Source organism: Biomphalaria glabrata, chromosome 9 (assembly GCF_947242115.1).
Source record: "Biomphalaria glabrata chromosome 9, xgBioGlab47.1, whole genome shotgun sequence".
NCBI lineage: Eukaryota > Metazoa > Mollusca > Gastropoda > Planorbidae > Biomphalaria > Biomphalaria glabrata.
Genome location: NC_074719.1, coordinates 5,487,601 through 5,515,192, shown reverse-complemented (window position 1 = coordinate 5,515,192; position 27,592 = coordinate 5,487,601). Strand labels below are relative to the sequence as shown.

General features: G+C 34.6%; 2 protein-coding genes across 2 annotated transcripts; one reads left to right on the top strand and one right to left on the bottom strand.

Annotated features, from left to right (window-relative positions):
• Positions 1 to 38: 38 nt before the first annotated feature.
• Positions 39 to 16,886, top strand: LOC106062173 (cilia- and flagella-associated protein 157-like). Its single transcript, XM_056040324.1, has 11 exons — positions 39 to 227; positions 719 to 909; positions 2,190 to 2,311; positions 5,378 to 5,527; positions 7,230 to 7,383; positions 9,791 to 10,058; positions 11,272 to 11,402; positions 13,125 to 13,275; positions 13,795 to 14,003; positions 15,292 to 15,472; positions 16,582 to 16,886. The coding sequence occupies exons 2-11, from the start codon at positions 761 to 763 to the stop codon at positions 16,711 to 16,713; spliced, it is 1,647 nt and encodes a 548-aa protein (XP_055896299.1). The 5' UTR covers positions 39 to 227; positions 719 to 760; the 3' UTR covers positions 16,714 to 16,886.
• A 1,201-nt stretch (positions 16,887 to 18,087) lies between these two features.
• LOC106052472 (probable peptidyl-tRNA hydrolase) lies at positions 18,088 to 27,546 on the bottom strand. Its single transcript, XM_056040332.1, has 5 exons — positions 27,252 to 27,546; positions 22,668 to 22,872; positions 20,773 to 20,872; positions 19,618 to 19,663; positions 18,088 to 19,462 (listed from the first exon to the last, which is right to left on the bottom strand). The coding sequence occupies exons 1-5, from the start codon at positions 27,486 to 27,488 to the stop codon at positions 19,052 to 19,054; spliced, it is 999 nt and encodes a 332-aa protein (XP_055896307.1). The 5' UTR covers positions 27,489 to 27,546; the 3' UTR covers positions 18,088 to 19,051.
• Between the last annotated feature and the right edge of the window lie 46 nt (positions 27,547 to 27,592).

Below are 27,592 nucleotides of genomic sequence, written 5' to 3'. Positions count from 1 at the left end.
AAATATACCTAGATTACTTTTTAAATATTAAGTTGCTTAGCAACAGATTTTGAAATTGAGAAAACAGTTGAAATGGTCCACTATATTACTGAACTACTTTTGTTTTCCTTACGTTTGCTTTTAACGCTTTTCATAACTAGGGCACCGTAAATTTTGACTTGAGATCAAAAGTATGGTTGCCAACACTCTATAATTTGACTTCACAACATTTTACGCGACTGATAAAAGTAATAGCCTAAAACTTAAAAGTCTAGATACGATTATAGATCTAGTATTATTATATATTATGAAATATATAGTTACATAGTAAATAAATATAGATCTATCGATTCTATCATGATCATCTAGTAAGAACTAAATAATCTAAATTAAAATCTATGATTTATTAAATGTATATCTACTATATTATCTAGATTTCATTATGATTATAGACATAATAATAATAGTATAATTATTATAATAGATCAAGTCTAGATCATACTAGATCTAGATGTAATCTTAGAAAACTATACTATACTAATTATAGTCTATGTTATCTCTAGATGATAGAATAGATCTAGACCTCTATAGACTAGTTTATATAGATTTATATAGAGATGAAATCCATATTATGAATTATTATTTATACATCTGTATGATAGATCATAATATTATCATATTACTTATCTAGTCTATATGTTATATTTGTTATACTAGATTTCTATTTTTTTTGCTCTAGATCTACTGTAGTTGATATCAATTTCTTCGACCATCCAGAGTCATGAGTAAGAAAGGAGGCAAAAGTGGGAAAGGAAAGGGACAGGGGAAAAAGGGGAAACAACCTAGTGCTAAACAACCTGCCCTTGTGGACGATGCAACAAAACAGTTTTTTGTTTGGCAAATAAACATTCTCGAGGAAAAAGTTATCAGGTAAAGAAAAAACTTAAAAAAAATTCTACATCTTTAGACTTTTATTTGTGCAAAATTAAAATTTTGGATGCTCTTTCAGAATTGAAGATTGATACAGGATGGTGGGGGATGGCAGATTGCAGTGTTCGAACCCATCAAGAGAACAGTCTAGAGTGCATAACACAAAACCAGACAACTATCAGTTTATACATTTATAGATCTAGTCTAGCTTAGCTTATATATAGACAACTGTTACATTGTAAAAATTGCTTATTCCATATGCTAAGACAAATATGTAAAAGTATTTATACATTCTTCATAGTGCAATTAGAGCATGGTATGGGTTCCAGAATCAGCCAGGGAAACCAACGACTAAGCAGGGATGTAATAATCTTCAATCCTGAAAGAAAACACCCGGTCGTGCCTGGCCTTGTGGTATGCGCTCTGCACTGGCATTCAGTGGTCTCAAATGTCCTAAGTTTGAATTCTGCCTGTGGTTGTCCTTTGTCATCCTGCTGGAGGCTTGGATTGGGAGGCAATTATCTTCATATTTTAAGGAACATCTAAAACAAACTAACATTATATCTTTTTTTTTTCCAGTTAAGATCTAGATAAGGAGTAAATAATCTCATAAAGCCAAGAGATATGATCAACACAGAAGGCGTCAACTATGACTAAGATCTAATTATGTAGTCTAGATTTAAATTTTAAACCATGAAGTAAAGTTTATTAAAAATTAAAATGCTTTTATTATAACTATATGGTCGAGAGGCTAAGTGCGCTTGAACTTGGCTTGTCTTGGCTACCTAGAAGGGGGCTCGAGGTTCGACACCCGACTCGGGCAGAGTTGCGTTTACTGAGCGCCTAAAGGCAGCACGGAAAACCAACTCCTAGATACCCCCTCCCCCCCACTGGTTCACAAATGAGATTGGACCAAAAGCGCTCTGAGCATGCTATAAGCATGAAAGTAGTGCTATATAAAAGCTATAATAATATAATAATAATAATGTCCATAACAATGAATTATGCATATCAAGAGTTGCAATGACATGGAGGCCAATACAAGGAAAGTGAAAACAGGAATGTCCTTGTATAACTTGGCGCCACACTTTCATGGAGGACCCCAGAGGACTGGACACCAGATGGGAAGAGGATTCAGACATTGCCAGGGACAGATCTTTGAGGAGACAGCTCACCGCCCGATGCGCCAAATGGCATCGGAGGATGTCAGTCTAAGTAAGTAACTTAATATTACTAACCATGCAAATTTGATCTTAAATGTTTATTATTTGTTGTTTCAGGTATCAAAAGCAAAATGATGAGCTTATTGTGGCTAGTAACAACTTTCAGGACAAACTTGATCAGTGTATCGCAGACAAGAATGACATCATCAATTTTTATAAAAATCAATTAGACGCCAAAAGTAAGTTACATAATTTAATTTTTTTTTTCAAACTACAGACTACTTTCTAGGCATTTATGCAATCTCACTTATTAAGAAAGGAAAAATATTTGTTTTTTATTGTCCCAGTATGGTTTCTGTGATGCCGGAGATTCTTAAGTATATATAGGCTCTAGATCTAAATATATTTAGAAATTCAAATAATTCTGGAACTTGGATTCACAATATTTCAAAATGTACAAATGAAACTGTATCAATTGAATATCTTCTTCTGAGCTCATTATCAAATAGATTCAAACAAATATATTAATTCTACAACTGAAAATTATGCGACTTGTCTCTTTAAGATCTACCAACTGACGAGCTTCTGATGCCCAGCTCTCTTGTCCCACACAAGTCCCGCCTCTTCAACTTTGACCTCACTGCTGTTCTTCATCTCATTTTTGTTAGGATAGCCTTTTAAGGTGGTGGATATTGAATTCTCAGAAAGGCGATGCTCAATACTGAACTGTTGGAGGGGTGGTAGGATTAGTTAATAGACATCCAGGTAGAATATAATAAATTTGCCCATTCTTCTACGTGACATTTATATTTAATTTATTCAATTTATTCTTATTTTAGTGACCTATAGGTATAAAGGCATTATTTGGAAGTGAACAGTAGATAGTTACCTGGCTGTGTATTCTGTGTTATCATGATGATCTGATTTCATCTCAGCTTTCTTTTTATTTCATGAATTCCTAAAAAGAAATTTGTCAGATACTTCGTCTACAAAACAAATATTCCCTGCATCTTCTTTCACTACTTTGCATCAGCCAGATTTTTGAGTCCACCCAACTTTGCAGGTTATGCATATCTCAGTTTAAAAACTGAGATCATTTAATATTACTACATCATTTTAATTTTTTGAGCATTTATATGAAAAGCTTCAAGATTCAGGACTTCAATTATGAATGCAAAGTTTGAAGATTTAAACGCTGACCTACAAGAAATGTTTGTCTTAGTTAAATGCCTACACTGACATATGTTTTCCACAGTAAATGCCTACACTGGCATATTTGTATTCCACTGTAAATCCCTACACTGACATTTATGTTTTCCACAGTAAATGCCTACACTGACATAATTATTTCCACATTAAATGCCTGCACTGATATATATGTTTTCAATATAAAATGCCTTCACTGACACATTTGTGTTTTCCACATTAAATGCCTACACTGACACATTTGTTTTCCACAGTAAATACCTACACTGACATATATGTTTTCCTCAGTAAATGCCTACCCTGACATAATTATTTCCACATTAAATGCCTACACTGACACATTTGTTTTCCACAGCAAATGCCTACACAGCCATATATGTTTTCCACAGTAAATGCATACACTGGCATATTAGTATTCCACTGTAAATGCCTACACTGACATATGTTTTTGCACAGTAAATGCCTACACAGACATACATGTTTTCCTTAGTAAATGCCTACATTGACTTATATGTTTTCCTCAGTAAATGCCTACACTGACATAATTATTTCCACATTAAATGCCTACACTGACATATATGTTTTCAACATAAAATGACTACACTGACACATTTGTTTTCCACATTAAATGCCTACACTGACATATATGTTTTCAACATAAAATGCCTACACTGACACATTTGTTTTCCACAGTAAATGTCTACCCTGACATAATTATTTCCACATCAAATGCCTACAATGACATATATGTTTTCCTCAGTAAATGTCTACACTAAGACCGAAATCCTGGCACAAGACGTTGCAGAAATACCTATAATACAAATTGGGAACCACACCCTTTCAGTGGTGCAGGAATTTACCTACTTGGGTTCAACAATTGTCAGTAACCTAGACTTAGACATCGAGCTGACAAAAAGGATAGGAAAAGCTACCACAGCATTGGCAAAACTCTCCAAGCGCGTCTGGGAAAATGGTAAATTGACCACAGCGACCAAAATCCTAGTCTACAACGCCTGTGTTGTGAGCACTCTCCTTTATGGCAGTGAAAGCTGGTCAACATACATGTACCAAGAGCACAGATTGAATAGTTTCCACTTGCGCTGCCTGAGACGCATAATGGGCATCTCTTGGAGGGACCATGTCTCCAATCAGGAAGTTTTGAGACTGGCCAATATGAACAGCATGTATGCTCTCCTGACACAAAGGAGATTACGCTGGCTCGGACATGTCACCCGCATGCCAGATGGTAGAATCCCGAAAGATATCTTATATGCTGAACTTGTGGAAGGAGTCAGACCCAAGGGCCGCCCAAGACTAACATATAGAGATGTCTGCAAGCGAGACATGAGAGCCTCAGGCATCAGTGAAAGCATGTGGGAAAACATAGCCAAAGACCGGAGTGCATGGAGACAGACTGTGCGTGCTGGGACAACCCTTGCTGAGAACAAAAGAATTGAAGCGGCTTTAATCAAGAGGGAAAAAAAGAAAGCTGCCCTGTCTGCTAGCCCTAAATCAGAGGCATACAAATGTACGAATTGTGGCAAAGTCTGCCGTTCTAGAATTGGCTTGATTAGCCACACCAGATTCTGCCCCGTCTCAAGATTAAGCCAAAACCAGTGACTCACTTGGGCGCATCCATTGCCTTTCGAGACAAAAGGAGCCATACATGTCTACACTGGCATATTTGTATTCCACTGTAAATCCCTACACTGACATTTATGTTTTTCGCACAGTAAATGCCTACCCTGACATAATTATTTCCACATTAAATGCCTACCCTGACATAATTATTTCCTCAGTAAATGCCTACCCTGACATAATTATTTCCACATTAAATGCCTACCCTGACATAACTATTTCCTCAGTAAATGCCTACCCTGACATAACTATTTCCTCAGTAAATGCCTACCCTGACATAATTATTTCCTCAGTAAATGCCTACACTGGCATATTTGTATTCCACTGTAAATCCCTACACTGACATTTATGTTTTCGCACAGTAAATGCCTACCCTGACATAATTATTTCCTCAGTAAATGCCTACCCTGACATAATTATTTCCACATTAAATGCCTACACTGACATTATGTTTTCCTCAGTAAATGCCTACAATGATATAAATGACAAATTCCTGACACTGAAACAGATACTGGAGAATGAGCAAGAGCACTGTCGGAAACAAATGGCACATATCAGACGAGAAGCAGATGAAACCCAGAGCTTGATTGTGGCAGAGAATATGTCCTTAAGTATTAACATTTTTCTGAGCATTTCTTCCTCAACACATGATCGTAACAAAACTTTTGTCTATAGAAAAAAGAAATTATATTCATGATTTACTATTCACATAATAATGGTTGTGTATTCACATAATAATAATATAATAACTTCTGATAGGGAGAGAACAAACTGTAATAATAAATGGCTCTAAATTAACACCAATAACAGCAAACTCAGGTGTACCTCAAGGAACAGTCTTAGGTCCACTACTATTTTTAATTTACATAAACGATTTACCAAATTGCATTAGTTCAAGTACTGTAAATTTTGACCATATAATGGTTTTAGAAATCCTATCTCTTGTTCTATAAATAAAATATTAATCATAATTTGTGATCACAGTCATCATTGCTGTGTTTTACATATAGAACAATGATTATGATTTACATGTATGGCATGGCTACCTGGTTGTGTGGTATGGGCTTCAAACTGCCATCAGAATGGTCTTGAGTTCAAAGCCATAGTCATTGTCTACTATCCTTCTGAAGATTTAGGCTTGGACATAATAATCTTCCTTTTTAAAGACATGTCCCAAACTTGTAAAACAATAAATCTCTCTCTCTCTCTCTCAATATATATATATATATATATATATATATATATATAATATTTATATATTATTTATGTATATATATATATATATTTGGCTGCACTATTTTTAATAAAAAAAAAATACATTGCATAATGTAGTACTAATTCCATTTTAGGAAAAGAAAGACCAAAAGGAAAAAAAAAACTTTTTTTTTTCAAGCTAAAATTAAGATTAATGTCCCTAACATAATAAGAACTATAACAGTAATGCCCAAGCTATGGGCCACTGGCCATATTGGCCTGTGATGTATGGCAAGTGATGCGTAGCTATCCGGTCCCTTGAAACTCATTCCCACAGTGCTTAATTATGCTGTGAAAGCTCAGCTTCATTAGATACAGAGATTTTGAGCATTGACGTGGCCTATAACATATCTGTAGCAAATGTATTGGCACTTGAGTAGAAAGAGGTTTGGCACCACTGAACTGAAAACAAAATTTTCTCGTGTACCTTAGCTCTCACCCATCCCTCTTAAGCAGATTCCTCCAAGAGTATTTTATTGGTAACTTTGGCTACATTTTAATTAAATTATCATTCATTGCATTATGGGTGCAAGAAATTGAAAAAGTCATATAGTATTATTTGGAGGGGTAGGGACAAAAAATATCAGTAATACAAAGTTTAATTAGCTTGTTATAGGAATAAAGCAAATATCTTTGTATTAATTTCATTGAAGTATAATGCTTTACTGACAACAGGATTTTCATACAATGGAAGAATATTTGTCTTTTTAATGTATATTTTTCCTAAACTATAAATTTTATAATAAAAGACTTAATTAATGATCTCTTTTTTTTGAATATGATACAATTATTTTAATTATTGATTCAAATGGGTAACATTGGCCAATGCCTGAATTCTATGGATGATGTTAGCAAGGATGTCATTTGACTAACTACTTCACAATTCCTAACTTTTGAAATTGGTAGACTAATATACATCCTGAAATTCCTTAATTTTAAAGTCCTAGTCTTAGCGCTCAGTTTAAAAGCCAATCTTTTACCACTTGTTGAATTGTACCATTATGAAATAAAAGTGTATTAAAATGTATCTTAGTTGACTCTAATATTTTTCTTTTGAAGACTCCAAGTTAGCAAGCCTTGAAGAATTTCGAATTCAGAAAGATCAGATGACTGCTAAACTGGAATCATTAGAGGAAGAGCTGGCCAACAAGAATGAGGAATATAATGAGATCATAGCCTCCATGGAACAAAAGCTTGTGTTTGATAGAGAGAGGTAAAGAGTGGTTAGGATTGCAAGGGGAGAGCATCCAATTAACTTTTGGCTAATTTTCAGGTCTAGTCAACACTAGATATTGTTGTAACCCCGTTCCTCCCTGACTAACCATTTTTTTCCATGTGCAAAGTAGGGTGATTTTTGTTTATGCTGTTGGGCTTAAATGACCCTGACTAGTTTGTTAATGTGTTAAGAAATTTTAGTTATGATTTTTGGATTTCTTGACTGAGGATTGAGGATTGTTTTCTATTGTGTTACTGAATCGGGATATGTAAATTTGATTTGGAGATTGTGACATTATTTCTTTTTACTTTTTTATCGGGGATATTGATTGATCATAGTTGGATTGTGCTTCTGCAACCGAAGAGATACCAGCGATCTGAGAATCTGTGAGTTATTTTCTTTAGTTCAACCCCACGTCTTAACAATATTGTAATAACTTAAGTGAGGCAACTCAACAAGGCACATGTTTATTTACAGGACATCACAAATACATGTAGAACAACTTGTATAGATCACAACATCTTTATCTAGGCTCTCAGCTTGGGCGGAAATCGTTTGTCTCTTAATGTCAACATCCTTTTCTAGTCTGGTCACCAGAAGTGTACATCTCTGCACTAGCCTGGATGGCGGTGCGCATGGCACAATCATAACAATATATTCATTTAATTTTTTCAGTGTGTGCTGTCTTCATAAAAAAAACTGAGTTTTCAAGACAAACAAAATGTGCAAGAGGGAAAACTCACTTCACTTTTTGTATTTTATTATATAATATAACATAACTGATTAAAGGAAAATGAATTGGTTACACAAGTGTAATAAGTAAAATAAATTTTTCAAGAAAATATTGTTAATGTTTAAACTAAATACGGATAAAGGGAATTTATTAAAAAATTCATAAAAAAATCAGTATACTGAGAGATTTTAACCTTTAGTTATACATTAAATTTATAAATATTGAAAAATCACAAAACTCAACACATTCCATCTCTTTTGACCCCATAAAAGATGAACAACTGCACTAAGATAAAACAGAACTATCACTCCCACGTACGTTAAATAAAAGAAGAGAATAGTGTAATAAATATATAATAATATAAATAATACACAGCACTCGCATAGAAAGAGTTAAAATTGATAAGCTAACATTATCACATGTGATTTTAAATATTTAAAAAAATTTCCTTGCATTTGAATCTTTGTTAATTAGATAATATGCTTGTTGACGTCAAATAATGTAAAACACAAATACATACAATGCAATGTAGTTTTCTATATCCTAATTGATTTCATCCACTCTTGTACCTTTGCTTTAAGTTTTAAAAGTCATGACCTTGTTAAAAGTTAAAGTCATGACCTTGTTAAAAGTTAATCTATTCATATAAATGTTCATCTGATAAATAAAGTCTATGTTCTTACAGTGATCACATATTTCGTTATAGGCCTATATAATGTAGATAATCAAAATGACATATTTTGTTTCTGTTTTTGTGCTTGGGTTTCTACTCAGTGTTATGCATGTCCAGTTCTTGGTCTAAACATTTCTTTAATGTTTCTTATCTCTCTTCCTTGCTTTTGTTTCTTGCAGGAAGGTCTTCAGACTGGTTGCTTCCTCTGATTTTGCATTTTTTTTTTTACAATATTCAGGAGGTCCTCAAGAAGCCCTATCATCTATTTTTAGATTCTAGGGCAAGCTTATTTGTGAAGTGCTTCCTTTGTTTTCTTAAGTGATAATGTTAACGTTGTGAAATGTTCATCTTCAAGCTCTAGATATGAACTTCTAAGCTAGTCATTTTGAGACAACTCAAGTCAAGTTAAGAACAACCACAATATGACCCACACACAAAGTTCAGTTTGATGATATCCTTCAGCATGGCTACATTCTAATAGCTCTGCAAATCTTGGACTCTTTAACAGCAGAATTAGGAATTATAGTCGCTTCATTGAATTTGCATTTTTTTTTTACAATAATCAGAAGGCCCTCAAGAAGCCCAATCATCTATTTTTAGATTCTAGGACAAGCTCTGCTGTTAAAGAGTCCAAGATTCCGTACAGACCATCTAAATTTGCCACTAAATGCAACCTTGTGTAAGTTCCTTTATAGTCCTCTTCAGAATTTTCCTGTAATATTTATAAGAAACAATCCACCTGGATAGAGGAAAGTGCATGTAATTCTTAATTTGATGGTCCAGAAATTAAAAAGAAATTAAAAGAAATTAGAAAAATCAGGCTTAATTGTTTGTTTTTTTTTAAATCTGGATTATTATAATTTATAAGACAAGATAAAAGTTTTCAGTATAAGATGATTATAGTAGATTCAGAACATTTTCAAATGAATGGTTGTCTTGATTTCATTGCTTGTAATAGTCAAGATCGGTTCAGTTAATGCCCACTATCTCCCCCACAGACTGAAAGCAGAAATGATTGCTAGAATTAAAAAAGTTGCTGCTGAGTTTAGACGAGTGACGGAGAAAACTTTGAACACAACAATCAAACGAACGCTGAATGAGAATGTCATGGTCTCGGCCCAGTTGGCCAAAATGTCTGACAAAACAGTGGAACTGATCGAAGAGAACGACAGACAGAGTGCCAACACAATCAAGCTGGAGCAGAAGATTAATTTATTGGAATCCAATGAAAAACTGCTGACTAAAAGATTTCAAAAGGGGCTTAAGGTATTGTGTCTAGACACATTAGTTCTTGTCTCTTATGTTTGATTCTCATTTAACTTTTTTAGTATTGTATCAGTACCAGACGACTGAAAGATGCATCGTTCTCTTTTAACATCAAACGTTAACAAATTATAATGGCTGCCTGATAGGCACTCTGGAATTCTTCTGGATGGTCCTAAGTTAGAATCCATGCCTGGCACCATCCCCACCTGTTCTGCTGGAGGTCTGGCCTAGGATGTTATAATCTTTAAATCTAAATGAGCATCCAAAACATTGAACACAAAATACCAGAAATACAATTGAAATGAAAATGATGTAAATTCCATAAATGCTCTAACAGTTCTTTCTGTCTCTGTAGATTAAATATACATTTGATCTTTAATAATAAACTACTAAGTAAATGCTTACAAATATTTTAATAATATATAAGTATATAAGTTTATTTGCAACCGTTATCACACATATCTTTTCTGTTGACTTGCCCTGAATGAAGGCTGCCCCAAGATATTTAACCCTTAAAGTGCTGAGCTTGTTTTCAAGAGTGCATACAAAATGGAATAAGTTCTAGTGTTTATAGGCTAAACTTCCATCCACACACATCTAAAGGGTTAAGTTAGTTTGAAAGAAAGCCGCTGCTCAAAATATGTATGACCGCTTGGCTTTGCATCATGGATGGTTGGATTCAAATCTGGTTACAAACTGAGTTGTGTTTGCTGAGTGACTAAAGGCAGCACAGAATCCTTCTCCCAGATACCCCACCCTTCTCACAAGTCCACGAGAAGATAGGAGCTAGATTATTATTATTATTATTATAGCTTTTATATAGCTCTACTTTCATGTTTATAGCATGCTCAGAGCGCTTTTGGTCCAATCTCATTTGTGGACCGGTGGGGGGGAGGGGGTATCTAGGAGTTGGTTTTCCGTGCTGCCTTTAGGCGCTCAGTAAACACAAGTCTGCCCGAGTCGGGTGTCGAACCTCGAGCCCCCTTCTAGGTAGCCAAGCCAAGCCAAGTTCAAGCGCACTTGGCCTCTTGACCACGCTTCCCTAGATATAGCATGAAAGATCACTATACAAACTAATTCCCAACAATAAATATATGTATATGAGATTAGTGGGATTAATGGAATTGTGACAAAAGTGCTGCACTTTGGGACACTCACTTTTGTTCCACTGTTGTCATGACCATTACAAGATGTTGTTTTGTTTTGCTTGAAGTTATTGAACACCCTGAAACATGAATGTAAAGAACAACAAGATCTCATTGAAACACTGCAAGCCAAACTCAGAAGTTACGAAGACATGAATACAGACGTTGAAGAGCTCAAGTCACGCATTGACATATTAAAGTAACAACTTTTTTTTTTTTTGCTTAAAATATAATTTTATTTTCATGAAAAAATCGTAAGCTTAAAATACTTTCAAAAACAAAATGGGCAAGCATTGGGCTCATACATAGAAAAGTGGCTTTTATCTGTCTGTGGCATTTTACATCTCGAGAGACTATCTTTTCCCTTTGTAACTTCTCATGTCACTAAAGAGGCCAATTATTAATAAACAGCTGCGGTCATAGGTTGGGCATCTGTTATCACCAGGCACTGTTGTACTTTCACCCTTCTTTCTACTACTGTTGTGTATGGCATCTGCGATCCAGGACCCTTCCTTTATTCTTGCTCTCCATGTGTCTCTATTCTGTGTCTCTTTTTCCAAACTGTTAGTGTCGATTTTGAAGAGCTTCATGTTGTGTTTGCATACATCGGTATACCTTACAAGTGGGCTACCAGTGGCTCTTCTACCTTTTGTGAGATCACCATACAGAATGTCTTGTGGGAGTCAACCTTGTTGCATTCTACAAACTGAGATAATAGCACAGATGCCTGGTACTCTGCTCTATTCATTGGTTATTTTATCTTCTTTTAAAAATACACCATAAGCATCGAACATCTGAAACATTTAAAACAAGGTAAAAGATATTCAGCTTTTTTTTCTGCTGACCATGTTTCACTACAGTATAGCAGAGTGGTTATCACACAGTTCCATCAGACTAGGGCTTTGGTTTTGTAGTCAGCATGGTATTGTCACACACTTTTTTCTACAGAACATGGTGCCCATTGCCTTGGCTATCCAGTTGTTGACGTCTTTATCCAGTAGAACATGGACGGAGATGATGGAGCCAAGATTACAAAAATAATCAACAATTTCAAGTGGTTGGCTTTTACTAGTTATAGAACAGGAAATAATACAATAAAAAAAAAATTAACATAATTTTATAATGTAATATCAATGAACATATTGTAAAAAAAAAAGTAAAGTTCCCCTTTCAGACTTTGTGGTCTATAGGGCAGATGATGTAAAGGTCATCTGTTTCTGTGGCCTATGGTTAACGAGGGTGTCATGTGGCCAGCACAACGACCAACCGCCTTTACTTTTCCCCAACTAACGTTAAGTACCCATTAGAGTTGGGTGGACTCAGAGGCGCCCGAAGATCCTGAAGTTAAAAATCAGAATCTTCACCAGGATTCGAACCCCGCTCCCCTGTAAGCTTAACAAAAATGACAAAAAGTGAAGGGGATAACATTGTGCTCACACTTAGAATAGTGTTTAGCTCTTACTACAACAAAAATGCATACAAATATTTGGAAGAAAAAAGGAAACAATATTTATGAACTGAGGAAAGGAATGTGGAACTACTAGTAGGAGGTCCAGATGTTTTTCTTGAAAGTGGTGCTGACTGATCCCCAAACAGGAGGGAACTCCATAGTATTAGGACTTGCTTGGAAAACAATATCATACAGGCATACTTTCTCATTGAACCATGAAACTCTGTTACCTTAACTCTTTCTCTCCGTAATTATTTACCACATTCTGATGGAATCAACATTTGTATCGTCGGTTAGGAGAGAAAGAGTTAATGTGATTAAATGAGCTTAAGCTTGTTTAGAAAAAGTCAATTAAAAAATTTGACTTAAGTCATAAATTTGAAACATACAGCCAGCATATAAAATTCAGATTTAAGTTCTCAAAACTATTCCTAGGTTGTTTTTTTGAATACTTATTTTTTTTTTCTCCAGTAAAGAACTGAAACGACAGTCAGAGATGAATGAAGGCCTGACACAGCAAAATCTCCGCTTCCGGCTTTCCAGTCTCGTTGACACAGACTCAAGAACTGAGATGGAGCAACTATTTGCTAATGCTGTTGATGCCATCAAGGAATCTGTGATGGTATTGTAGATTTATCATTGTCCAAAACATATAATACGATTTTCATCTATTTTCTAAAGTATTACAAATTTATGTCTGTTTCATGTTCTTCTTTTTAAGAATCCATTGTGAAATAATAGATGCTGTGTGACCTTTACTTAATTTGATTTTATTTATTAATTTGATTTTTCACACTGTTGAAAGGGTCTAGTTACACTTATGGGTTATAGAAAGGAATGGTTTGAAGCTTGGGGAAATGAAAAATATAGGGTATCGTTAGATCAGCAAACACTGAATATATTATTAATAAATCTGCATTTGGTTATGAGTTTGTAGTCCTTGAATCTGTGATTGTAGTGCTTGTGTATGTGGTTGTTTTGCTTGAGTCTGTAATTGTAGTTCTTGTGTCTGTGGTTGTAGTGTTCGAGTCTGTTATTGTTGTGTTTGTGAATATTTTTAAAGCTCTACATTGGTGGTGATTGAATACTTTGTTGGTTGCCAGACAATTGGTATCTTCACAACATTCTACTATTCCCGCAGATGATGGATTCTGACACAGACTCTACTGAAGACTACAGTGCACGTGCGGTTGACTATAAATTATTGAAACAAAATATGTTGGAAAGTCTAGTGGTGCTGCTAAAGAGCTCTGCTGCTTTGGGTATCAGACCTTTCACACAGCAGATTGAAGACAAGACTCCACTTCCCAAGAAAACTATTTCCTTTATACCTGGAGCCAAACACAACTGGTAAAGCTTTTTGTTACTTCTTATTCACGTCATTCCTCATCTGTACTACCCAGGGTTTTTATCTGCCACAACCTGCAACAACCTGGTCCCATACTGTAACAGATACCTACCATTCCTTTCAACTCATTAGATGGGGGGAACTGCTGTGTGTGTGTAAAATTGCTCTGACCAAAGCTTATATCTGGGCTTTCATTCTATTTATTGTCCCTTCTTGATTAAAGGAGGTCATAGTAATATTACAATATTATAATGACCCAGCTGAAATAAACTAAAGTGGTGACATAGAAGAAAAAAACATGTTTATAGCGAAGTGACAGTATGTATTGGACCTCAACATATATATAGTAATCACTTTATGTTAATAAACAGTCAACAAGATTGATACTGACCATTCTCTATTGTTTTTTTTAGATACAAAAATACACTGCCTTGACATATCCATGGTAGAGTAGACTAATTATGGCAGTGTTTCTAATTAGTGGGGTGAGACATAGTGATAAGAGGGGCGTGATGCTGGTTATTTTTCAAGGAATAAAAAAGGTGAAGTTATAATTGAATAGTTGTTATACATCTATGGATGAAAGTGGATGAAGTAATAAGGACATGAAGGCTAATGTGTGAAAATATCTTTCAAAATAAAGATACAATTTCTCTTCTTCAAAATATGACCTTGTATACCACCTGCAACAAGTTTGACTGAAAATGTTTCATTCCTGTTGGAATAGTGGAATTAGTACAAAGTGTCATACCATAGTTCTGTTGATATCTTTTTCCAGACCTAAACAAGCCCATGAAAAGACCTGTTTTTTTAAATATTTTTTAATGCTAGGATCTTTTGGTAATCAAACACATTACAGACATCTCTCACTCTTCACCACCTGGTCCTTATTTGACCTGTGCTTTTTTTTTTCTATAATGAAGTGTGTGCAGTAGATGCTAGCAGGATGCTTTTCTGAAGCTTGAAATGCAAGAAATCATTTGGCTCTGGGACTCCATTCCAGATCTGTTGGGGAAGCTAATGGCGCTCTCTGAGACTCTTAGCTTGATGGTGAGGGGAGGGCACAAATGTGCCTTTTTTCATTCAGACAAAGGGGGGGGGGGGGGGGCTCACAAGCAAAAAATGAATCAACAGAGCCATCAATTCCTTGATGTTATATTCTTTTATTTTCATACATCTGGAGTGTAGTATGCTCGACTCTTTGCCCAACAGAAAATATTTAAGATCAGGTTTAATCCTAAAGAAACAAAAAACAGAAGAGAGTAAATTCAAGCTTTTCTATTTCCTTAGGACCAGCAAAAATGTCAGGCCCCATTATTTAAAAGGTGACTTAGGACTGATACCTGGACCACTTGATCAAATTCCTACAGCACTGGACAAAATGAAGAAGATAAGTCGATCAGTAGAGTACAGCAAATACCGCAGCATATTGCTTAAAACCTATGGCACCCAGACCGAATGTACACCTATAGTAAGTAAGACACTTTATACAAGCATTATTTTAATCTTTATAAACCTTGATGAAATTTGTCTTAAAATTTTATTATGCTTTATACATAACAATACAACAAAAAAAACAACAACAAAGAAATGATAATCGATTTTCCTAGGGAAAAGCAGGAAAAAGATATTGTTTCTGTAGCTGGAGAGGACATTGAAATAGTTTAAACTTTTAAATACCTTGGTATTATCTTAGACAATAAATTAAATTTTACTGCAAATTCTGATTATATCAGCAAAAAAGGGCAGCAAAGCTTACGATTACTTAGAAAAATGTCCTCATTTAATGTTATCAAAAAGGCCTTGGCTATGTTTTATCACACTCACATCTGCAATATTTTAAGTTTTAATATCACTGCCTAGTAAGGCAATCTGAATATCAAAAATAAAAATAAACTTCATGAAATCCTAAATGTTGCTGGTAAAAAACAAACTCCATTTGGGCAGCTGTTTGAGACAAACATTCATAAGAAAGCTAAAAAGATTTTAGAAATAAAAAATCATCCTTTGGGTCAGGATTTTGTGATTCTATTAATCACAAAAGAGATACAAAACACTGATAGCAAAAAAAAGACACAAAAACTCTTTTGTCCCCCTGGCAATCAAATTATTGAATAAAATTCAACTGTCTGATACCGGTATAAACATTTCACATGTAAATTACGAGTGAGTCTGGTGTGAATGTATATTTTGGTTAAGTTAAAATGTTTTGTTTGGTATAATGCACACATTGTAAATTATGGAAAAGCAAACAAAATATTCCTTCACAGTTTCACTTTAACATTATTTGTGAAGTTTACATCAGATAGTTGGATTGGATTTTATTCAATGATTTAATTGCTAAGGGAACAAAAGAGTTCTTGTGTCTGTTTAAGTGTCCAGTATTTTGTATCTTCTTTGTGATGGTAAAAATTTTAAAATCGTGAACCAGGGTGTTTTTGTTATGTTTAAAGCTTTTTATGAATCTTTTTTGAATAGATGTCCAAGTCTCTTCTGTTTACTAAGGGATATAATTTTCTTGTTGCTTTAGTCTGTTGATTGGACATAACACTAAGGGATATAATTTTCTTCTTGCTGTAGTCTCTACTGTATACTGGACATGTGTTTGGACAAGAAAGCATACACCAGGCCACAAGCAAACAGGAAATGAAGAAGCCTATCATGGAGTCTGGTTCCAATATCAAGCCAAAAAGGTTTTTTAGTAATTTCTGACTTATATTTAAGATACCAACCATGTCTAGATTTAAGTACTTTTTCTTTCTTTTTTTTATATCAGTATATACATTTATTTGATACTATATAGATTATACATTCATATTTTGTAGGAATTCTATTAATGACTAAACTAATTACTTGCAGCGAAAAATAAAGTTGTTCCAAATGTGCTTGTTGTGTTGGTCTATTAGTTTGTTTGACTTGTTACAGCTCTTTTGTAATCTAGAAACTAACTTCTGAAAGTGCAATTTATATTAAAACATGTTTTGTCCATAATAACAATAAAACCATATTACAAGGGCTTTGGGGCTTGTAAAGACATTCCTTCAGGGAACAGTGCAAGGAAGAAGAAGAAGAGGCAGACAGAGAAAATGACAGGAAGATAACATAAAAGAATGGACGGGCCTGCCATTGAAAGAGGTTCTATCCAAGGCAAAAGACAAAGAGGAATAGATAAAGATGGTCGACAAATTTCGCATGCTATCCCACAGATTAACGCTTTCTCTCCTAACATACGATACCAACGTTGACTCTACTAGAATGTGGTAAATAATTACGGAGAGAAAGAGTTAAGGGATAGGTGAAAGTGAAGAATAATATAAAGGGCTCACAAAAACTTCAGTTTTCAATTAGTAAATATTTCTATCAAAAATTGTATAAACTCATTGGAATTTTTTTTTATGTCATACATAATTAGTTTTTAAATGACTTTTCAAATTTAGCTCTTCGACTGATGTTAATATACTGACACTTGGTTCTTTGCTCAGTAAATAATCTTGCATTATATGTGATAATGGGCCATAAACATAAAATGGTTCATAACCTCAGCTTATGTAAAATTGCAAAACATTGCCAGTAAATTAATTTGTTTTTCATTTATAAAAGAAATTTAAATATCTGCATAAAAAAATGCATAACTTTGTAATGTTCTTTAAATTTTGTGGGCCATTTAATAATTGGCCTCTTTATTTGATTGAATTAGTAGAAAATATTGTTAACATAATTTGTTCTCTTGTTCTCTTAGTGTATCGAAATATTTAAAAATGCTTAAAAAAAGTTATTTTCGTTTTGCCTGTTATAAATAGATAGTAACTGATAGTAACTTCTTAAGTTTAAAAAAGTGAAAACTTACTAGAGTAGTTTATGCTATTTGGACACGTATAGGCCAAAATTTTAAAGTTTGATTTTGACAGTGCATTATTTGATAATGGTTTGACATAGAAAAGAAAATGAAGAATCAAAATCTTCTTTAGTCTAAGGAGAATAAGGATGACTACTTATATTTGTAACCCTAACCTATATTTGTTATTATATTTAAGGTCAAAGAGGCAATGTGTTTTCATTTAATTCAGACAGATTTGACACACACAATTTGATTCCAGACACCATAATTTATTTCAGACAGTCTATATATTTTGACATCAATAAACTCAGATTTTAATTCTATATTAACATTAACTAAATTTTAAGATCCTTAGGCATAGCCCCTCACATGAAATTATTAAGATGTTTTCACATTATGCATAAATACGAACACAAAAAAATAAAAATATGAACACACTTATTTAACCAAAATTAGGTCACTGACTTTTAGATTTATTGTATGTTTGCATGATTAGATGTGTGTTTCTGTTTTTTGTTTATTCATTTAATACATTTAATAATAAAGTACAGGCTAAGAAGGCCATTTTTGCCTAAATAGCTGAATCCTCTATATTCTCTCTATATAAATCTAGATCTATCTAGTAGGTCTAGATCTAGGCATTTAACTTCAATCATTGTATCAAGCTCACTCCAAACGTTTAAATATAAAAATGCAGCCATGTGTTTAAGACAATGATCTGGCACACATAAATATAAGTGCATGGTAGAATGCATAAATGCACTTGGCTTCTTCACATCTAGTAACTTGACTGCTAGTTAGTATTTTAGCCCTCTGTAGTAATATGACTTTATTAGACAATCATCCCTCTTTTGCAGCATATTTATGTCCAAAAGATTAAATAAATATTTACTCCCCCTTTCAGATTTTGCAATCTACAGCGCAGATGATGTAAAGTCATCTGTTTCTGTGACCCATGGTTAATGAGGGTGTCATGTGGCCAGCACAAAGACCAACTACCTTTACTTTTCTCTAACTAATGCAGGATCCCAAAATGAAAAATCCCAGGATTTGAACCTGGGACCCCTAGGCTTTACTAGTCAGCCACTGCGTCTCCAACAATTAAATAATAAAAAAACAAAACATTTTACAAGACTAAGGAGAGAAAACAGCATGTGACCTGTACTTAATAATATTTAAACAGAAACAACAAACAAACTAAAACAAAGAATATCATCTTTCTGGAGTTATTTCTGAGTTAGCACATTTACTTTCACCCACTTCTATATTTTTCTGTCTGTCCACAACCCAATAACTAGATTTATCATGCTCTGAATGTAAACAGTCATTTGTGCTTGGAGTTGGATCTTTTGCTTGTAAAGTGTCTTCTGATGGTGAACTATTTTTAGCACCATCTCTTTTAGCTACAGTTGGGTCTGGTGCTGCTGTTGGGGAGCCACTTTCAACCTGATGAGTCACAGAGGCCGACCTTTTCTTGATATGATCTAAAAGACATTGCAATCCCTGGTTTATGGAGAGTTCAACAAGAGAGGATTCTTCCTTGGAAAACTGGCCTAAAACATGGGGTACCACAAGGGCCTTGCTACTAGGTCTGCCTATTCCAATCCTTAACCGCATCATGTCCTAAAACACAAATTGTTGAACTTGAAAATATTTTTTTATGCATGTCTAAGCAATAAGTTGGTCAGTAAAATGCATAAGAAAAACAAAACAGCAATAGCACTAATACAACATTTACTGACAGAAAACTTTGAACAAAAAGCTGCAAAATTAAGTACCTTAGATCCGAGGGTTTCCATGCATGATAGTACACCATTATGTCCCCTGAAACAAGTAGTATAATTATTACATGGTTGAAATAAAAAATTCCTAATTAGCTAACTGGAGGTGCGGTAGCTGAGTGGTAAAGTGCTTGGCTTTTGAACCGGGGGTTTTGGGTTTGAATCCTGGTGAAGGCTATAATGGGTATCTGGCATTAGTTGAGTATCTGGCATTAGAAACTAGTAAAGGCGGTTGGTCATTGTGCTGGACTCAGAAACAGATGACCTTTATATCATCTGCCCTATAGACCACAATGCCTGAAAGGGGAACTTACTAATTAGCTAACTAGAAATAGACTGATGATTAAAATGAAATAAAAAACAAACTAGTGTTTGTTGACAGTAAAAACATGGGCATAAGATAGTAATTGCAATAATCTGATTCCAGTTATTCTGATCATATTGAGACAATAATTTTGTGACTTAAAACCTGATGATCCAATAGAATTATATAATTGCATTATGTTACACCCCAGCATGATGGTCTTATTTGAGAATATTTAAGAGTAATATATCTAATTGGTAATGCTTCATAGACTATAGCTGAAGAAATCAGCTTCTTCCTAAGCTGCTACTTGCTTTCAACACTACTTTGAGCCTTATCACATTCGGAAGTACCATTGCACTAGCTTAAATGGTCATGTTTGAAAAGTTTGTAACGTACAGGCTGATGTTTATAAACAAGAAAAATTAGACATTCATATGGCCTGTAAACTTCAACATTTGAATAAAGTTGTAAATTATGTTGCTAGCAGCAAAACTATAACTTCAAACTAGAGATTCTGTTTAAAAATAAAATGTTTAAAATTATTATAAGATTTTTAAGAGTAAATAAAATGTATTTTTAAATTATTCATCCAATGTGTCTATTAATGTCTTCAATATAAAGTTGATAAACAGCTTTTATTACAAAAGAGATATTACCAAAGTGAAATCTGTTCAGAAGTCATTGTGGGGTTTTAATGCAACAAAATAAACTAACAAATTTGTTCAGAAATCATTGCTGGGTTTTAATGCCACAAAATAAACTAACGAATATACTGTTGCAAGTATTAAACTAAGCAGTAACAACAATAAAGATAATTACAACGAATATTGATCCCATGTACCTACCCAGCACTGCCCCCTTCTTTCAAATGAAATTTTCCAGGGACACGATCCAGTTCATCATGGATGAGATAGATGCAATTAGACTTTACTGACAGTTGGTGAGCTGAAACAGTTTTAAAATAAATAAGTCTTGCTAAAAGTTGAAGCATTTTAAATATAAATTATATACAAAAAAAAGTATCCAGTCACTTAAAATCTAATACGTTAACACCAAAGATTTAATTGTACATCTTACTTGAAATGGTAACTTATAAAAGTGTAAACTTAGTGATGCACATCTTTATGCACCTGCAACTGACTCTTACAAATACTGATATTAAGGCTTGAGGAATGCAGTATTTCCCGTGGCTACGCAGCCCCAGCTGTATCCTACATATTTTGCCACATCCAGGGCAAGCATAATCATTGTCCGCCGGTGGTCTATTAAGATTTTCTTTTGCTGTCTGCGTCTGTCCTCAGCAGTGGATTTTATTTTGGTCTCAAATGTGTATCCAGTGGTCTTTGTAAGTGATCTCCAGTTGTCTCGTTCTGAGGTCGCATACTGATACAAGTGTGGGAAATTATTATACTGTAATAGTGATGCCCTGAGCCACTGGGACTAAATATAAAAGTGTGAGACTAATTGCTGGTATATCAGAAATGTATTCTGCATAGACAATGATAAGTTCACTTTACCAACACCAAGTATGCCAATATACGCAACATTTTTTTTTATTCCTGTAACAGGACTATCATCAACAGACTCAGATTGAGTCCTTGAATGTATCCAAAATGGTTTGGTTGTGTGTGATGAGTGATTTTTAATTTCAGGATTTTTGGGTGCCTCTGAGTCCACCCAGCTCTAATAAGTACCTGGCATAAGTTGGGGAAAAGTAAAGGAGACTGGTCATTGTCCTGGCCATATAACACCCTTGTTAACCGTGGGCCACAGAAACAAATGACCTTTACATCATCAGCCCTATAGATCACAAGGGTTGAAGGGGGAACTTTGCTTTACTTTAACCCGTATGTCCAGAGGTCTCCCATCAACTAGGCGATCATTCAATCACATCTGCCTATAGTGAGACATGTATGGCTCCTTGAGCCCCACCTGGGTTCCACCATCTTGGCAAGACTGAAGGCTAAGCACATGAGAGACTCCTCCATTTTCCTAATAAGGTTACCAGAAATCTGCACGCCCAAAAGACTTAAAAAAGGAGCACATCTCACAAAGGATGACATAAAGAAAGTAAACTTAAAAATCTAGGCTTACGATACAAAATGTCTGTAAATCAAATGCTGTAAAACTACTGTAAGAAGTATTTTACTTCTTAGACAATATTACTTTTTGTAGTGGTACATCAATGGCACAAACATATATTGAGGCGAATGTCTGCCAGATGGAGAACATGATTCAAAAAAAGGAGGGCATGTTCTCAATATGCCAGATGTCTGGTAACCCTAAACCATTATAGTACCTAGAATAATCTAAGACCAGCACTTGTAACTAATTTTTTTTTTTAACATTTAAAGATTAAGTACTAAATAGCTATGATTTTGATGGCGTAATAGAACCTGGCTCTACTTAAAGGTAATTTATCAAATTTTAAAAATATGACTTAACATATCTAGTTAAGTAATGATTCCCTTTCAGACCTTGCGATCTATTGGGCAGATGATGTTAAGGTCATCTGTTTCTTTGGCCAACAGTTAATGAGCAGGGTGTCATGTGATCAGCACAACGACCAACTGGGTGGACTCAGGGGCGCCCTAAAAACCCCAATATGCAAAATACCAGTCTTCACCAAGATTTGAACCCAGGACCCCAGGTTTGGAAGCCAAGCGCTTAACCACTCAGCCACCATGTCCCCATTAGCATACCTAGTACAATAACCAAAGAATGAAACAATAAAAATTACCTATTTTAGCAACACTTCGTCCATTGATGTTCATTAAAGCTTTAGGTTTAAACAAAGTGAGGTAGATATCATCCAGCTTGATAGAGCCAATAAACCCATGATGGTGTTCCCACTTAACATCAAGCTTCTTGGCCAGAATTTCCACAGCTCTCATACCAACACTGTGTCGTGTTTTGTCAAAGCCATAGTTACCAAGGCCTACAATCTAAAGTAAAAATACAACTTTTTAAAACATATGAGTAGAGTTTTAATTTTTAGCGGCCTCCAAAAGGGGAAAAGACGCTATTAGTTTTGTGTGGAATGTCTGTCCGTCCGTCCTGTTTAGATCTCGTAAACTAGAAAAGAAAGTGAAAATCCGACATCAAAATATTTTAGTCCATTCAAAGTTCTGAAGCAACGGCTACTTTTTTTTGTGTGTCGCACTTAGGCCCTACTACTTGCCTAGAGAATTCACCCAGGTGTGTGTTGTTGTTGTGTACATACCACCGACGGCTGACACAGCGACTGCGTCGGAAATAATTTTTGATGTGTTACACAATGTACAATCAAAACACCCGGACTCTGTTTGCATCGTAACTGGAGATTTCAACAACCTAAATATTGACAACACACTGTCAAACTATTGCCAGTATGTCTCCCTCCCCACAAGGCAGGGCAGAACGCTCGACAAATGCTACGTAAACATTAAGCAGGCTTACAAATGTAAAAGTTTGTTCCCACTTGGAGAATCTGACCATGTATTACTCCATCTTATACCAAATTACAAACCTACTCTTAAAACTACAAAGAGAGTTATAAAAACGGTCAAGATGTGGTCTGAAGAGGCTGTAGAAAAACTACGAGGATGCATTGAGAAAACTAACTGGGAAATCTTTATTGAGAACTGTCCAGACATAAACGAACTAACAGAAACTGTTACCTCATATCTATCATTCTGCGAGGAGTTAACAATTCCAACAAAAACAATACAAGTCTATGGAAACAATAAGCCCTGGATGACCAAAAAAATCAAACACCTTATTACTGAAAAGAAAACAAAGTATAAGGCTAGCAACGAAGAGTTTATAAATGCTAAACATAAACTGAGAAAAGCAATAATTGAAGGGAAAAAAACATACAAAGAAAAAATTGAGAATTTCTTTGCCAAGAACAACTCAAAACAATGCTGGGAGGGATTAAAGAAAATAACGGGCTGCGCCTCAAAACGAAAACAAATTTTAGTGGCTGATGATGAGAAATTCGCCAACGAACTAAATTATTTTTATTCTCGTTTTGACAAAGAAAATTTTGTTGATCTACACAAAGAACTTTTCAACACTCTGTCCAAAGGAAAACAAGAGCCCTACGTCAATTTTGTAACGGAGGATGAAGTGACATTGTTATTTAAAAGAGTAGACGTAACAAAAGCTTGTGGACCAGACAAAATTAGTGGCAAGCTGATCAAGCTATGTGCGGAGCAAATTTCTTCTATCTTCTGTCATATCTTTAACCAGTCATTGCAAACGTGCGTAATTCCAAACATCTGGAAAACTTCAGAAATCATACCAGTGCCTAAGAAACCAAAAATAGATTGCTTAAATGATTTCCGCCCAGTAGCACTAACACCTATTGTTATGAAATGTTTTGAAAAATATATCCTTAAACAACTTGTAGCAAAAGTCAATAACAGCCTAGACCCTCACCAATTTGCATACAAAGCAGCTAGAGGAACTGAGGATGCCATTCTATTGCTTTTGGACCAGCTTTATAAGCATCTCGATATACCCAAAACATATGCACGAGTCCTCTTCGTAGATTTCTCCTCGGCTTTCAATACCATACAGCCACATCTAATGATAAACAAACTGAGTAACTTAAATGTAAGCCCTTACTTGCAAGCATGGGTTCTAAACTTTTTAACCCAACGGCCCCAGTATGTTAAAGTCAACAACACCAAATCGTCAACTCGAGTACTATGTACGGGTGCTCCACAAGGTTGTGTACTTTCTCCTGTACTATACACTCTTTACACTAATGACATAAGAAGCATCTATGACTCAGTTAAACTCATTAAATTCGCTGATGATACTGCCATAGTCGGTCTTATTTCAGGAGACGAAACTCAGTATCGAAGCTCGATAGAAGAGTTTACAAACTGGTGCACCGACAACTTTCTAGAACTGAATGTAACAAAAACTAAAGAACTTATAATAGATTTTAGAAAGAAAAAACAAACTATACGTGAACTGCAAATAAACACTATATCTATAGAACAAGTAAAGGCATATAAATATCTAGGCGTTATCATCAACAACAAGCTTTCATGGGAAGACCACCTTGGAACTCTGACAAAGAAAACAGCCCAGCGACTCTTTTTTCTATACAAACTCAACAGTTTTAAATTAAACAAGAAGATCCTTGAGACATTTTACGGCGCGACTGTACAAAATCTGCTAACATACGGAATAAGTTGTTGGCAAGGCAACGCCTCATCTAAACTGTTGCAACGTCTAGAAAACATCATTAAAAAAGCATCAAAAATTACACTCACAACATTACCACATTTAAAGGAACTTTTTGAACAAACGTGCCTAAGAAAAATCGAAAAAATCTTGGAAGACAACGGCCACCCGCTCCATCAGAACTACGCCAGGTCGTCGCGAAGTGGGCGACTGCTGTCAATCAAAACAAGAACGGAGCGGTACAAAAACTCGTTCGTACCTCACTCGGTCAGACTCTATCACCGCCACTCATTGATCAGGGAACATGAAATGCACCAAGATACCTGTGTGTAGTCGCTGAATGAACTCTTTATGTTGTCTGTTGTATTTATGTGTATTTTTCTGTTGTGTTGTCTTTATATGAGAAACGAGTCCTTGTAATCACAACAAATTTCCGTAAGGATCAATAAAGCAGTCTTAGTCTTAGTCTTAGTCTTAGTCTTAGTCTTTTTGTTTTCTAAAGACAAAAAATCAAATTTTTTTTAAATCACTTATGCAAGCAGTTTTTTTTCATAAAATATACCACTTTTACAACTATTCACTATTAATAGTAACAAACACTGGAGGCTCTTTAGTAGGGGAGATGCCCGTTTACCATATTTGTAACACATTTATGCACACAATTAGACTTTTTGTTAAAAAATATTTTTTTTTTTACAGTTGTATTGCTAGGTTATGTAAGTTCTGTGCTACTAACTACTACATTTACCCAAAAATAATGTTTACTTTTTTTTTAAGAGAAAAAAATCTATTTAGTATGCATATACGTTGGGCATAATTTAAAACAACAATTAATAAGTAGGTTTTCATATTATCGTGTAAACTGCAGTGCAACAGGTTCACATCTAACTTCACATTCACTTTCACCTATCCTTCGGTCTGCTGGGCCGCTGGGGTACCACACAAGATCTGTCAACCTTCTTTCTCCATTCTTCTCTGTCATTTGTCTTTGATAGAATTTAATTCTGATGTTCTTTCTGAAAATATTGATACTTGCCTTTTTACCTGCCTGGGTGGACCACTTCGGGGGCCGATTTTGAGTTAATGTTTCCACACAAACTGCATGTCTTTGTAACCTTGTTTAAATTTCAATTTTACAAAATTCTACTCTAAATGTTTATGTCTATAAGCTTATCAAGTCCAAACCATTTGAAAAGAAATGTTTAATCTCAGACATAAAATCTGAGATACCTCACATAAATGGGACTTCACTAATAATAGAGATAACTCTGTCTGTAGGATAACCATATTATTCAGTTATTTCCCTTGCAGTGTAATTCGACTCATTAATTTGTAAAAGCTCATTCAATGCCATTTCAATCAATGTACGCAGATTTCATTTTACTTGTGTTATAAACAAAAAGTACAACAAAATTTTTGCCAGCATCATGTTTTTTTAATGTCTGCAACATCTTAGAGGGGGGAGAATCATGTCAGCAAGGCCAAGGTGTCTTAATATCCTTGGTCTTGGTTAGCCGTTCATAACATTAGATTTAAAATATAAAATAACATAACTAACAGCTAAATAGCCTGGTTGGGTCCTTTTTTTTTAATCCATTAAACTTAAATTTTTTAACAAAACTGGAAGAAGCATTTTGACAAACAGGACTTGAAATATACAGCAAGTTAAAATGAAAAGAAATGATCATTCATAACTATAACAACTTTTCATTTATCACACCTAGAGATTTTTGTCTGTGTGACAGATTCACAATGAATAAAATAAGTAGTTTTATTTGTTTTAAATTTTGTTTTTTGTTTTTCTTAATAACTGGCATTTTTTTTATTGGAAAGACATGCTCTGATTTGATTCCCAATTCCCCAATTCTTCTAATCCTTTTTCACTTTTTTGTAAAATTTCAGTGGTCTTCTGTGATTTTTATTGTTCTTTAATTATGCAATTGTCTGAATTTTCTGCAAATAATCTGACTTTTACAGTTTGTTCTCTACCTATATTAGGAAATATGGAATAGATCTATACTATAGATTCTAGAAACTGTCATTCTTACTCTAGATCTAGAGTCTAGTCTAATAACAAGTAGATCTAGAGATCTATATCATATAGTCTAGTATATGAAGTATAAAACTAAAATTCGTAACTTACCAGAAAGTGATTACCTTTAGTGGCTTTAGTGCCTTTACTTTTAGTTGTACTTGTACAGTGTTGCATTTCAAAAGTAAGACTCTGACTAGTTTGATGATAAAATACACTGGAAATTCGAGTTACGAACACATTTAGGACATTCTTTGTCCATGTGAAATAATTACTGGGTAAATTACTGTTTATGACAGACTTAGTTCTAGATAAAACAGATTGCTTCACCTGACCCATGGTTTGCATCACATTGGAAAAAAAAAAGTATACATTTCTGTATTGCTAATGAAGAAATGTAAACAAAGAGCAGATTACTGTGATCTAAAATCTATTTGTTTTCATTTTAGTGA